The 13,661-nt window shown below is 36.8% G+C and overlaps 1 protein-coding gene across 5 annotated transcripts in view; it reads right to left on the bottom strand.

The window, feature by feature from the left end:
• CAPRIN1 (cell cycle associated protein 1) overlaps nt 1–13,661 on the bottom strand; it is a 34,073-nt gene that overhangs the window by 11,251 nt on the left and 9,161 nt on the right. For 2 of the 5 annotated variants that reach the window (XM_042870715.1, XM_042870757.1), the window contains 8 exons: nt 12,932–12,994; nt 10,805–10,891; nt 8,339–8,577; nt 8,139–8,221; nt 6,108–6,245; nt 4,757–4,809; nt 4,584–4,670; nt 254–409 (listed from right to left, as the gene is read on the bottom strand). In XM_042870715.1, the coding sequence (XP_042726649.1) occupies nt 254–409; nt 4,584–4,670; nt 4,757–4,809; nt 6,108–6,245; nt 8,139–8,221; nt 8,339–8,577; nt 10,805–10,891; nt 12,932–12,994 (906 nt within the window). The remainder of the gene's footprint in view (nt 1–253; nt 410–4,583; nt 4,671–4,756; nt 4,810–6,107; nt 6,246–8,138; nt 8,222–8,338; nt 8,578–10,804; nt 10,892–12,931; nt 12,995–13,661) is intronic. The other 3 variants (XM_042870725.1, XM_042870735.1, XM_042870746.1) reach the window with 3 other exon arrangements.

Raw genomic sequence — 13,661 nt, 5'->3', positions numbered from 1 at the left:
AGTACCTACTCCTATGTCCACAGCTTTTCACCCTCTCTGTTGAGGACAAAAAATGAAAAGCTTAATAGCATTTTCATTGCACTTCAACAGTAACACAGGTTTGGGACTTTTGAGACACTGCCATACAGCACTGTAAGGTAAGACCATTGTATTTTTCAGTTAACCTACACCAGGCTCTTCAAATAACTAGAAGCCAGACAGAAGGAGCTATTTTGTTTTTTTGCTTGTGAATACCACAGGAGCTTCACCATACCTGCATGAAGTTATATGGACCCTGCATCTGGGCCATGAGGTCCTGTACTCTCTGTCTTCTAACAAGAGGATCTGCCTGAGCCACAGTAGTGAGTGTATGAGGTTCAGGAACTGGAGGAGATGTAGCTTGTGTTTGTTGCTGCAGTGAATTTACAACCTAGTTAAGAAACAAACAACTAACTGAAATTTCAGCTTAATAAAACGTTAAGTCAGTAGTACAAGAAACATTTATTCACTATGGACACAGTTACTATAGTGTTCTTAAAGAAAAGTGTTATTCTCCAACAGAAGTAATCTGTGCAATTTGTAAGGTTTGAAAGCCTAGACGGCATCTTATTTGCTTTCCATCTATTCCTCATTAAACAGATTCATTAGCACTGTTATAATATTATAGATAAGCATTTTTTAGCACGGGATTTAACAATATCAGTTATCTTGGAAGTACAAAGAAAGTCAGAGAAAAGCAAGATTCAGAAATATCGACACGTGGAACACAATTCTTTTCTTATACCTTTTTAGTAAACAAACAGAGTCTGAACTTGCGAGTCCATGCCTATGTCTTTCTCAAGCATTACCCTGGCTAATCTAATTTATGGTCTCAGAGAACACCAGGCAGCATCATCTGGTGGAAACACTGCAAGAGAAGCCCTGAAGCAGTACAACTCCCAGCAGTGAAGAAAGCTCAGAGACTGAAAATGGTAACAACTTCCTTAAACAGGACGGCAGACAGCATTTACCAGTCAAATGTAAACAAAGAAGACAAACAGCTAGAAGCTTTCAAATACCACCATACTGAAGATAACAGAGCAACCAGGAAAGCTGAGTATGAGCCTGCAAACACAGCCATCATCAAGTAGTTTAAAAACAGATTGTTACAAGGATGATTGAAGTGCGCAAGTTGTAGCAGTTCTGCTTTTCTGACCAGTTTTGCTTTCTAGGTAACTCCCATAATACAGAAGCACCATCTGCAATCTGCGTTCACATCAACAAATATCCTTTTAGAAGATATCGTCGAGAACTTGTCTACTGCTTCTTTACTCCCATGAGTTTAACTAATAATCATCTTCTAAACATACAAACAAAGCTAAAACTTACGATAGAACAGGATTTAAATTAACATATATGCATCTAGAAATTCAAAATAATTAGATTTACCTAAAACACCTGGATTCTCACAAGACTTTCAGAAGACATTTTGTGCAGCAGTCACGGTGAGGCACAAGACCTGTCCTATTACCACTGGTCTGAACTTTAAACTTGAGCTTCCTCAATCCACCCTCATAGCCCAGAATTTATTTTTTGAAACCTTCTCAAAGAAATCTCACACATCTTCCAGCACCACCATCCCTTGCTCAGATACGCATGGTTCTCATGGTTACATTTTGCACACTTTTTGTAAGCATCTGTCAAACTGCAGTTGATCATCTCTTTACCAAACCCCTAACAGCCTGTGATTAAAAAAAAAGAAATCTTTTGACAACTGTAAAAGCCAGCTACAACTCTGCAGTCTTCTTTGCGAGTCCCTTCGTACTGAGCTCTCTACTTTTAGCCATACAACGAGAAACTCTTTGGAGAATTCCCATGGAAGTATATCCTAAGGCTGTCAACACTGGAAAACAAGCATGACAGCTCCAGTCTATTACACTATCAACCCCCAACTGCAAATTATGGGCTACTGCCAAGTAAAAAAAGCCCCATGAATGAAAAAAAGTATTTTTGAAAATGTTATCTACAGTACATACACGGTCTTTTCATATTACAAAGCTTTAAAATGAAAAAGGAAAAAAGCCAACCAGATGACTAGATGGAACCCAGGAGGAAAACTAGCAGCTACTCACCACCAATGTAATTACTACTAGAAAATGTTATCACTCAATTTATATAGTCCAAGTCACTCAAAAGCATTTAATATCTTCATGAAAAAAACAGCTGTTGCAATAATAAAAAACACAGAATAGGAACAATTTTATCTGTTTTACTTTTTCATAAATAATGCAGCCATAACTTCAGAAGACACTTAGTATTTTCCACCTTCTTTCAAATCTTATACCATTAAAGGAAGCTGTTCATTTAGTCTTACCAATACTACCAAGTACTTTACCCTATTATAAGCCTAACAGCCGGACAAACCTAATAAACTGAACTTTAAAAATATATATTAAATTTTGCTTATTAAGCTGCCAATATACAGGCTGTAGCTCTAAAGTTAATAGCTATTTAAACGCAGTCTGCTGCATGAAAACTACTCAAACATAGGCATCATTAATTTAAAAAGAACCACTATTATTAAAAAAAAGCAAATTACCACCCAGCCGCTTATCTCCCTTCATCCTAGGGTAGAGAGAGCATCAAGAAACTGAATTTCTCCATAGTGTAGTAGTGTTTGACTCATCAAACTCTATGACAAGCTATTCAGTAGGCAGAACTAACTGAGGTGATGAAGGGGGGCAACAAAGGACAAAAGGAGATGAAAGAACAGAAGCTTATTGAGACCACAAACCAACTCAAAACGACATCTCTTTTGTTAGTTACAGGACAGTTTCTAGATTTACCCACAATACACACACCTTCACCCAACATTCCACATTTTAAACCTCAAATAACTTACATATTAGAATACACAGATTTGGGTACTTATTGCAAAAGAGAGGAGAAGGAAAAAAAAAATAAAAAAAAAAAAATCACAGAACGAAAAAACCACTGTCACCAGAAGACATCCAAAGAAAAGTAAACTTCTGAGAATTCAAAAACAAATTCTTTAATTTAGAACTTATGGAAGGTTTCCATCATGTCAGATATTGTCACCTCTCAAACTGGAAAGTATACCACAGAAAGATTAAATTTATGATGTTTATTATTACTGTGTAATACAGTCTTAATATTTGAAGAGCTCAAGGAAGCACACCAAGTTTCAATCACAATGACAATTCCTATACTCTCATGTCTTTATCCACACTACTTACCTTAAGGGCTATAGAAAACCTCTAAACTACACTGCACACTTGGTATAAACACAGATGTGATTATGCCTCAAGACAGACTGAAGCCAATCAGGCTTCAACATTAAACTACTGTGTCTCCTATGAATACCACAATCTGACATCCCTAGAATGGTTCTTTCTGAAAGATTTCTCTAGTTTTCAAGAGGTTTCTTGAACCATATTCAACAGCAGTGGTATTGTAGAATATGTTTAAGTGCAAGAATGGAAGAGTGTGAGAAGGTACTACTAAAATCTTCCACATATGTGGCCAAGTTAGTTACAGGAGGCTCACATCCATCCTATTATTATTGTAGTATTATTATTATAGTATTATTAAATCTTTCTGGTCTACAACACCATTAGATGTAAGTTTCATTAATACAGTGTAAAATCAGGCAGAATAGATTATGTCAAAATAACACCTCTTTTTTTCATCATTTGAAGAGATGATGAATACTTTATTCCACTCCAACACTTCAAAAATCTAAAGGCACTAAGGAAGATTTTCCTTAAAAGTGACCTTCTGGAATTTGCTGCTGCAGAAAACTATGGTGACTCAAAAAGTACATCTTCAGCATCTGAAAGGCATTGCTGATATTTGGTCCTAACAGATGCGTACAAACCAAGGTCCAATATGCCAACCATTTCAGTGATCCCATGTGATTCTTCAATGCATAAAGGACACAGATCTCCATACAACAGAACAGCCAACTCTTACGCATAGCTGAGTCTAGAGCCTAAATCACTGAACTATGATCCCAACAGCATGTACCAGAAAAATCACAAAACAATCATTCAACTGCCAAGTAGCAGTGAGTTAAACATATTAAGTACCGTGTTTCTTGAAAGCAGAAATGTACATACAGGTGTATTTTAATGCTATAATACATGTATATGCAATTTGGAGTAGCTATTAACTGAGCTATTATTTTTCCGCTTGATCTTTATGGAGCTGCACAATGGAACACAACTACTCCAAGCTGTCAGCAGATAAGCAGATACGCTCACATTCTATATTGGCACAAAAGTCATCTTCGAAGAACAAACAAAAAAACTCTTCCAAAAAAAACTGTAAGTCTTTTGAAGTCCCAACCTTTACCCTGCATTTTCCCCACATGCCACTACTGAACAAAGCAAGATCTCCACAGACTTAGCCAGGCTGCATTGTTTTTATTTTAGTTACTCCTGAGCTAAACATACAATTGAAGAGTGAGTAGTCATTTCAAGCCTATTTAAATATATACTTTTATACACGTTAAGGGAGAGAGGATGAAATACTATAACTCATCATGAACTGTGAGTCAGCGGAAACAGGGATTACAATTTTACCTGCAGTACACAAGATCTTACCTCAACCGTTTCAACTGTCCACTCATCTACCTGTTCCTTCTCACTACTGCTGAACTGAGTCTCTGCCATGAATTGTCTGTTTACATACTAAAATAAAAATAAGAAAGGGTATGAAAGTAAAAGTAAGTGGCATTAAAGCTGCATAAAATGACAATCTTTCTAGTGAGTAATACCTCAGTCGATTCAACTTCAGTAGGTTCAGTGAATTCTTCTGCTGGATCAGGTTCTGTGAGAAAAACAGACCATTTATGCGAAGGAAAACAAACAACAACCCACAAGACATTACAGACTAGATTTACAAGACCAAAGACATACTCTGAAGACATGAAGATAGCCAGTAGAAGGAAGAAGGGCTAGGTGTAAGAACGAACAGACACACATTTACACTTGACTTATGTTAATACCTAATATTAGAAGCCTGCTATACAAAAAGAGTTGCTTCATCACACACCTTTAGGCAGATAGGATTCTGATTAGATCTAAAATTAGAGCCTTAACATAACTTCTATAGTTAAGTATCTGCTAGGCTCAGAAACAAACCTAATGATAAAAGGCAGATAAAATAAGAAACATCTTTCTCAGAAGAAAGAAAATAATGTCAGAACAGAGAACTAAGCACTACCAAAGATTTCTGAAGTTTTGAAAATAATTAACAAAACAAAATATAACAACTCATGTAAAACTCTTAATATGAAGAATTACATTCTGCTACCTCCAAAATTTATTACCCTCCACAGCATATTCAAAAGGGCAAAAACAACAACAACAACAAAAAAAAGGCAGGAATCTTTTCTTCAAGTATGGAACCACATTTTCAAATTCCTTGCATGTAAACATATCCTACTTCAAACACTTCTCCCTTCTAAAAAAGGGACTAAGTGATGGAATTACAGCAAAATGGAACAGCAGCTAGTACTTAGATCTTCGATAGTTTCAATACTGCAAACAAAATGTTCTCTCTGAGAGTTTGTAAAGTGTAAGTTCAGCAGGAAAAAAAATAGGAAAGATGTTGGAAATGATTCTCATCTGCATAAAACTGCTTCTAAATCATTTCATTTTGGCTTTGGTGGTTCTTTCAGCAAGTGACATACTGGACAAATGCTGAAGGATGTGTTCAAAAAGAAATCCTACCAAGTGACTTTGTTTCTCCATTCAGCTGATGCTCCACAGCTACAATAGCCAGCCTTTCCTCATGCATAACTGAGGACATTTAACAGTGTGATCGTTAGAAGGGATTATGGTCCTTCCAGAACAGTAGCTAGCAAGAGTAACCCTTACAGAACTCTTCTGAAACACTGCTCTGTTCTTCTTTTCTCAGACTCAGGACAGGGTCTAACAAGTGGTTGACTGTCCTTACATATATTGCCCAGCTGTTTGTATAGCTGATAATCCAGTAATTACATTTCTATTCAAAACACACAGTACATAAAATCACATTTGCAATTTAATTAGTCTGATGAATCCAAAGAGACTTGACAGTACGGCAGAAACATGACAGAAAACAGTGGATCTTCACATTCTTACCACCTTCTGCTACAGTGTCTTCTACTGCAGGTGTGGGTGCTGCCTCTTCTTCCTCACATAATCCGTTCTGATGGTTATGGGTGCTATCAAAGTAGTTAGTTTGAAGGATACGTTCAACAACCTCTTTTAGGGCTTTATCTGAGAAAAGAAGTTAAAAATTAACAGCCACTGAACTCTAACTCTAATCCTTATCATACACATTTCCTTTTCTTCCCAAAGATCCCAAGTACATTTTACTGCCCTTTCACTAGGAAGACATTGCTGCCTGTCCACAGACACTACTGTTACAGAACTACCATCTGTATTATTAGGTCATATTCAATAAACATACTATCTGCTTTAATTCAGACAAAAATCTGAAAGGGCAAAGAGAAGAATATGCAACACCCTTCAGAAGAGTAATGAAACACTTTGAAATTAGTGTAAGGTTTTCAAATTCAAGCATACTTTTACTACTATTTCAAAAATCTCTGGTTGCTTAGTTTTGACTCTGAAAAGTTTTAGGAACCCACTGAAGTTTCAACCCCACTTCTTTCCTAATTAAGAAACCTTACTACAAGTTAATTTTCAAACTGCAGTCATTACTAATTTACATGGGTACCATCATCACAAAGATTCTTCCCTTGAGGTAAGTGACTCAGAACAGGCTTTGCAAGTGAAACAAGAACAAGCCTTCATTGCACTCAGTGCCCCATATGAATGCAGCAGCATCTTAGCCTAGAACAAATTTGTTACAGCCATACTGGAAAGGCAGCAACACCTACAATCTAGGCCCCAAAAACAGATTAAAAAACAAAGCAACAGACTCAGAAGATTCACAATGTATACCCTGCAAGTGATTATTACCACCGTATGAATCAATACACATAGAAGAACACAGAAATGCATTAATATTGCCCATGACATCAGTAAAAGTTCATCCTGATATCCATATAATACCCAGCCTAACTTCTTAACATCCACTAAAAAAACGACCAGGCTTCCAAGGCACAACCATCATCTCTCTCATAAAAACTGCTCCCATACTTCTTCTGTCTTTATTTTCTCTCGCAAAAAGAAACACTACACATCTACTGGCTCTGTGATCCAACACTGTTTGTTTTACAATAACTTTAAGTCTCAAAGATTTGTATTAACCAAAAAAAAAAAAACCAAAAAAAAAAAAAAAAAAAACAAAAAACAAACACAAAACAAAAAAAACTGGTATCTTCTCATAAGATTTCATTTTAACTGTGTAAAGTTTGAGGTTTCCTGTTCTGACACTAATAAGCAAAGTCTTATTCATTAAAGCCAAAATATTTATAATATTCTGTGTATCATTCCTCAGTAAAGTAAGGTAGATCACTGCAAACAAAAACTCTTCCAACAGCTTAAAATTGCTGCAGCACAGCAAGAATTTCAATTATTGGAATTTTAAAAAGCAAATGAGAAAAGCAGTTTTAACTAAGGACAATCTTCCCTCCAACCTTCTAGTTAAGAGACTTCAAAAGAAATAGGTAACTGCCTAACAAAGCCATTTTCTTAATATATAACGTTATAATGTTAAAAGCTAAGTATTTGTGGAAATTGACATTTATGCAAGAAAACAAATAATCATGCATCAATTTACAGTTAATTGTTTAAAATTAGGTCAGAAATAAAAATGAAGTGTTTTTGTAGGAAGGGACAGGGGAGAGTAACACATCACACTAAATAAGGTCATGCCAGTTTATATATTAGATCATGTTGCTGTCTAAGCTCCTGGTCCATACAAATGTTTCCAGAAAACAAAGAATTGCTACAAAGCATCAACAGCAGTTAAATCCTGCTGAAACAGTAGGAACGGACTACGCTTAAATACTGAGCAATGCTCCGTCAGCGAAAAAAATCCCGTACACACAGTTTGTACTTCAGTGAGTTATTCCAATACAGTCCAAGCAGTAACTATAAAATGCTGGAAAGACATTTAACTATCAGAATTGTTTTACATCAGACACTGTAATTTAGGTCAAGCACAAATTCAGTGCGCTCTTTCAAACAGACTATACTTACAGGTTGTTCCACAAACAGGTTTTTCCTTCCCTTCCAGTAAGTCCCACAGGTGAACAGATGCTTGCTCATACTGCTCATTCAACCTTAAAAATTAATAAGGGTTAATTTCTTACTAAGCTTGTGGTAATTTAATCACAAAGCAAATAAATATCATTAACTAAATGACAGTTATATAGGAAAGTACTTTCCTAAAAGCCTACCTCATGTTCATGTCTCTTTCAGGGTAAACTAGCTTGTAGAATTCATCCAGCATTGTCAGTTCCTCCTCTGTCAGTACTGGCACTCCATTTGATCCTTGTTTCAAGTCAGTGCGCACTTCATCGTCACCCAGCTTGTCCAAAATAAACTGCAGCTCCAGCACGGTCTTTAAACGCTTCTGCTCAGCCTCTTCTCGCATCAGCTGCTCCCTGCGAGCCGTCTTCTTTATTGTTTTCTGGATCTGTTCAGAATCAAAAAGGGATTTAAAAAACAGGTTGGAAATGTATTTTATTGGTAAGTAAAGATGGATGCCAACTCACTACTTATCAATCTAACGTTACAGCAGAATATCAGTGAAGCATGAAAATTATCTTTCGAGCAAAGTCAAAAGCCTGCAAATTAAGCCAAATTTTAGAATCAAGGCCACAAACCTTACACTACATTGGATTTTGATTATATTCTTATCTGAAATCTGTGTTTCTCTGCATGACTTCTAAGTAGTTCAGTCAAGCAACTGCAGCCCCAATGTATAAAGTTTCAGATGTTTAGGAGCTGTGTGAAACAAGCTCAGATTAATATTATCTGCTTCCTTTATGAATTCTTCCATAACGTCTAAACGATTTTGATCTAGATGAAAGTAAACAAATGCACAAAGCAAAGTACCTTTTAAACAAGCATTACAGCTATTTACAGCCCAAGTTCAGGCTTCACAATCTGGAGGTGTAAAAGTGATCCAGATTTTTTGTTCTGTTTTAAAGGCCACAAAGGTCAGCAGATAACACTAACGTCCACCATTTCCCATTACAGTCAGTACAAGGCATTCGCTGGAACCAGCTGGAGGTCAACTTAAAACAGATAAATAAAAGTAATCATGGGAGGGAGCTCGTGGAATGTTTTGCCATGAAGGCTGGGGAGACTATTATCAGCAAGTTTAAGAACAGCATTACAACAAATTCTCAGATAAAAGGTTCATAGATACTAAAGGGAACAGGAAGGAATCAACTCCAGCATTCTCAGTTTGAGGATGATGAACGCTGGCAGGAACGGATAATTTTTGTTATGTAATCTGTATCACATCTTCTACAATTGCTGTCACAACACTGGTTGAAATGCCTTACTAGTCTGAGCCCACAGGACATTTCTCTCATTTTTATTCTTTGTTCTAGCCTCCAAAATTGAACTTGTTCTCATCCCAAGTACACAAAAATTTAACCTTCTTTTCCAAAAAACATAACTCGCAATAGTAACTCTCTTACTCCGAAGCATCTACATTGTTTCTAATCTGAAACAATTGCAAGCAAGCTGTAAAGCAAGATATTAACTTCTTGTTCCTGGAGTCTCTCTTTCTGTTGGCACTCAGCTGACCAGGAAACATTTCAGGAGGTACTTGTTGGAGGAAGAAAGCCCTTTGTTACTAACGTTCCATGAACATACACAGAAACCTCATGCAAGAAAAGCAAAAAAAATGGCTTGGCTTACATGCTTCCAAGCAAACCAAAATATAGAAAGCAGCCTACAATGTCAGGGCGCTGACTGTCCTTGAAATTGTCACACAGCTTGTTCCTAAATTGAACACACTTGTTAATGCAGCAGACTGGTTTCACATTGGTGACCTAATGAATTCTAACAGAGTGTTACTGCTCTTTCTGTAACTCATCAATTCTACCTACATGTACAATCTTCCATTCATGTGGGATGCATTATGATTTCTGTTTGCACCTGCATTAATTCTTCCTTGAAACGATACTGAGTAGGCCTGAACTGTCTCTTTTGAAGAGAGTGAAAAGAGAAAAGCTGCTCATATAACTGGAATTGTCTTCTTGAAATTTTAGAACTTATTCTTGATCACACTGTCATTTTACAACCCAGACATAGCAGCAGTTTCAAAGACTCTATTTTATGCAGTATTCAGTTATCTTATAATTTACAAAAAATATTTTAGTCTTGAAACTTGTCCCATATCGTAGTTTCTGATTGTATTTGCAATTACTAAGACAGGAAAAATCTTGAAAAAGGAACTGCAATACTTTCAGTTGCTGAAGCATGATAAGCTGCAGTAACTTAAGGAAATAAAAACATTCAACCACTTGCCAGAGAAGCAGGCCTGTGAAATCCCTCTTTTCTTTCAGGAAAGAAAGAATTACTTATGGCAGTAAGCAGCAGACTATGGTGTTGTATGACAGGCCTGCCCAGTGATCAGTGTCTTAAAAAGTCTCTCCTGTCAGGATATTACCACTATGTTTTTGTTCCTGTATCTTCAGGCAGTGCTTCAGAAGACATCTAGGAGTGGTTTTGAGGAAACGTGTCATAAGCTAGTACAACATTAAGAGAAAGTAATCAAACATACATATAATGAGCATTTCACCTTCTGTAATAGAGGCTGCTGCATCCAGTGTTGGTGAAAGACAATTTAAATCCCAAGTGCCACAAACAGCAGCTGAAAGCCCACACTGGACCACTTTACTTACATCTTGGCTCAGTGCCATAAAGCTCCTCTGCAGTTCTTTAGCAAATTCCAGATTATTTGTCACTTCCTGGTATTTTGACACTGCATCCTTAAAAAGAAGAAGAAAAAAAAAAAGAAAAAAAGCAACCAATCAGAAAGAGAACAAAATACATGCTTCCAAAAATCTACTTGCTGCACTTTCAATTTCTAAGTGAGACACAGCTGCACAAGTAACCATCTCTAAACAGACTGCAGCAACGTTAAATTTTAAACTCTCACTGGCCAAAATATGGAAAGGACTTGTGCAGGACTTGTATGTCTTTAGGGCCTGCTGTTTCTTAGGAAGTACACTGAAACATAAGCATGAATATGCTGACACACCGAGTAGCATGACACACTAGTTTAATGTCCAGTTTTAGACAGCTTCTGAGGAAAAAAACCTAACAGGCAGGCTGGCCAAGGGGATGGGAGAAGAATAATTTGACAAGTCAATCCTGCTTGAGATAAGGGTCTGAGAATAAATGCATTGCAATCAAATCAGTATACATAGCGTAATGTTCCCCTGTCCACAGATTTTTGTATTTTATATTCTGTTTTGCAGTTTATCTTCTACCACCAAAGCAATCCATACACCTTAACTCCCTTACTTTGTAGTAATGACAGAGTCAAATTACATTACGCTTCTGCTGAGATTAATTCAAGAATATAAACGTTCTTGGTAGGAACAAACAAGCCAGAGGAAAATGTTACTTCCTTTGAAAAGCAAAGAACATGAACTGCTTTGGTTTTTTAAATCTCCAGCTATTTCTGTTTGCAATACAAGTAAGAAACTTATTAGCTGATTTGCAAAATTCATCATCCTTAGCTATTTACTGAAGCAAAAGATGCAGTGAGCTTTCAGAATTTCTCTACTCAAACACAATTTCACGGTTCTGAAGTGCTGTAGTCAGACTCTGCTCCTTATTAAATTTAACTCTGGAGTTTCTCTTCTGAAGGTGAAATTTCAGTTATTCTCCCTGCTCAAACAGAAAACTTCTCATGGCTTATTTTCACAATATTGCCATTCAAAAAATAAAAATACATCAACTGATGATATTTCACAAGTCAACTAATGGGCAAAGAAGAACCAAAGTGATTAGCTGACACTGAAAAGATGGAACAAGGGGAGTAACTGATTTCTGTAACATGACCAGCTACAACTGCTATTGAGTACATTTTTTTTAGTCTTCTCCATGCTGAAAATCATCAACAAAATACTGCTGACTCAAGCGATCTCTAATATCAATTCACATGTTTGCATAATACAACTGAATTTAATACTTGCTTCATATTTATTACAACTGGAAAACAGCTGTTAAGCTGAGCTCTACAACCTCCTACTTTAAAAACCCTGAACATTTTTTTCAGATACATAGAGATATACACACACATACATAGACATTATAGATAGCAAACCCAGTTTACCGAGTCACAGCTCCCCTGCAGAACTCAGTGTAAGCAAAACCTCTAACTAGGCTGCTTATTTCTAAGGTAAGTGTGATCAAGTGACTAAGCTCTTAAAAGTTCTCCCTGGGCACATTTTCTAAGAAGAAAAGAATGATGTCCAGGGAACCCCAAAGATACTGTTCAGCTCTTTCAACAATACTAGATTACAACAGAAGCCATTTTTCACCACAGCCTGCTCACAACCCAACCTCAGCAAGTGTAACAAAGCATTGTGACAAATTCCTCTACAGATTCCTTCAGCTTCTTATGAACAGAAAAACCGAGATCTTCCAGGCAATAGAATCATAGAATCATAGAATCACTAAGGTTGGAAAAGACCTAAAAGATCACCCAGTCCAACCGTTCACCTATTCCCAATAGCTCCTACTAAACCATGTCCCTCAACGCAACATCCAGTCTTTCCTTGAACACCCCCAGGGTCGGTGATTCCACCACCTCCCTGGGCAGTCCATTCCAGTAATTTCAGTAATTCCAGTCATTTTTTCAGTAATTTCAGTAATTCCAGTCATTTCAGTAATAAGAAGCAGAGGTCAAGACTAAAGTCTTAAAAATCTAGCTTTTAACAAGCCAAAGTGAAATTCATCCCTTCCCTCCCCAACATCACCAAACATTAAGAGAGATCTAGTTGTTTTTTTCTTTTTACCAGTTGATCTTGATTTAGACGTTCTCCCTTGTTCATTCGTTCCTGGTAGTCATCAAGTTTGCTCTGAAAGGGAAGAAAAATCCTATTTACAAAAGGTTACTGCTTTTTCTGTTTCTGCTAACAAAATCATATTACAGTAAATACAGACTGTAGCATATTACACGAACATGCAACTGTCATGTAGAAATAGTACCCAAGAAAATTCACCTTCTGGGTTAAAAATGAAAATATTTGTCTCTTAGGAAAGTATTTACAACTCTTACTTAGGTTACAACAATGTATCTTCATGAATTGTCTTAGTTTCCAAGCAGGGACAGGTTTTTCCTAACGTGGAGAATGTTGACAGCACACTTCCTTCATTGCTAATTACAGAGCTGAAGAGAGTCCTGAGCCACAATAATACAAACATGACTGGAGAGGAAAAAGCCACTGCTACTAAGATTCAAAACTTAACCTTTACACTTGTACCAGTTAAGATAGCGCAGGAACGCCCATCAACATAGATCACGTTAATAGCAATAAAATATTTCTATTCAAAGGCATGAAGAAGATTTCTTCCTGAAGGGAAGACACTTCACAATCATTAGCTTAATTTCCAGCATGACCAAGTCTCTAATCTGCTTAAATACAAAACTGTGCAAAACACTGAGAGTAGTCAAGAGCAGGTATAGCTTATGCAGGCCCAAAATGACATAAACGACTACAGGCTGAATTTTAAGGGTCTTAGGCA

Source organism: Lagopus leucura, unplaced genomic scaffold (genome assembly GCF_019238085.1).
Source record: "Lagopus leucura isolate 7727_CA_CO unplaced genomic scaffold, USGS_WTPT01 Super-Scaffold_1, whole genome shotgun sequence".
In the NCBI taxonomy this organism is placed as follows: domain Eukaryota; kingdom Metazoa; phylum Chordata; class Aves; order Galliformes; family Phasianidae; genus Lagopus; species Lagopus leucura.
The sequence above is the reverse complement of the archived record's forward strand: the minus strand, read 5'-3'. Positions and strand labels throughout refer to the sequence as shown.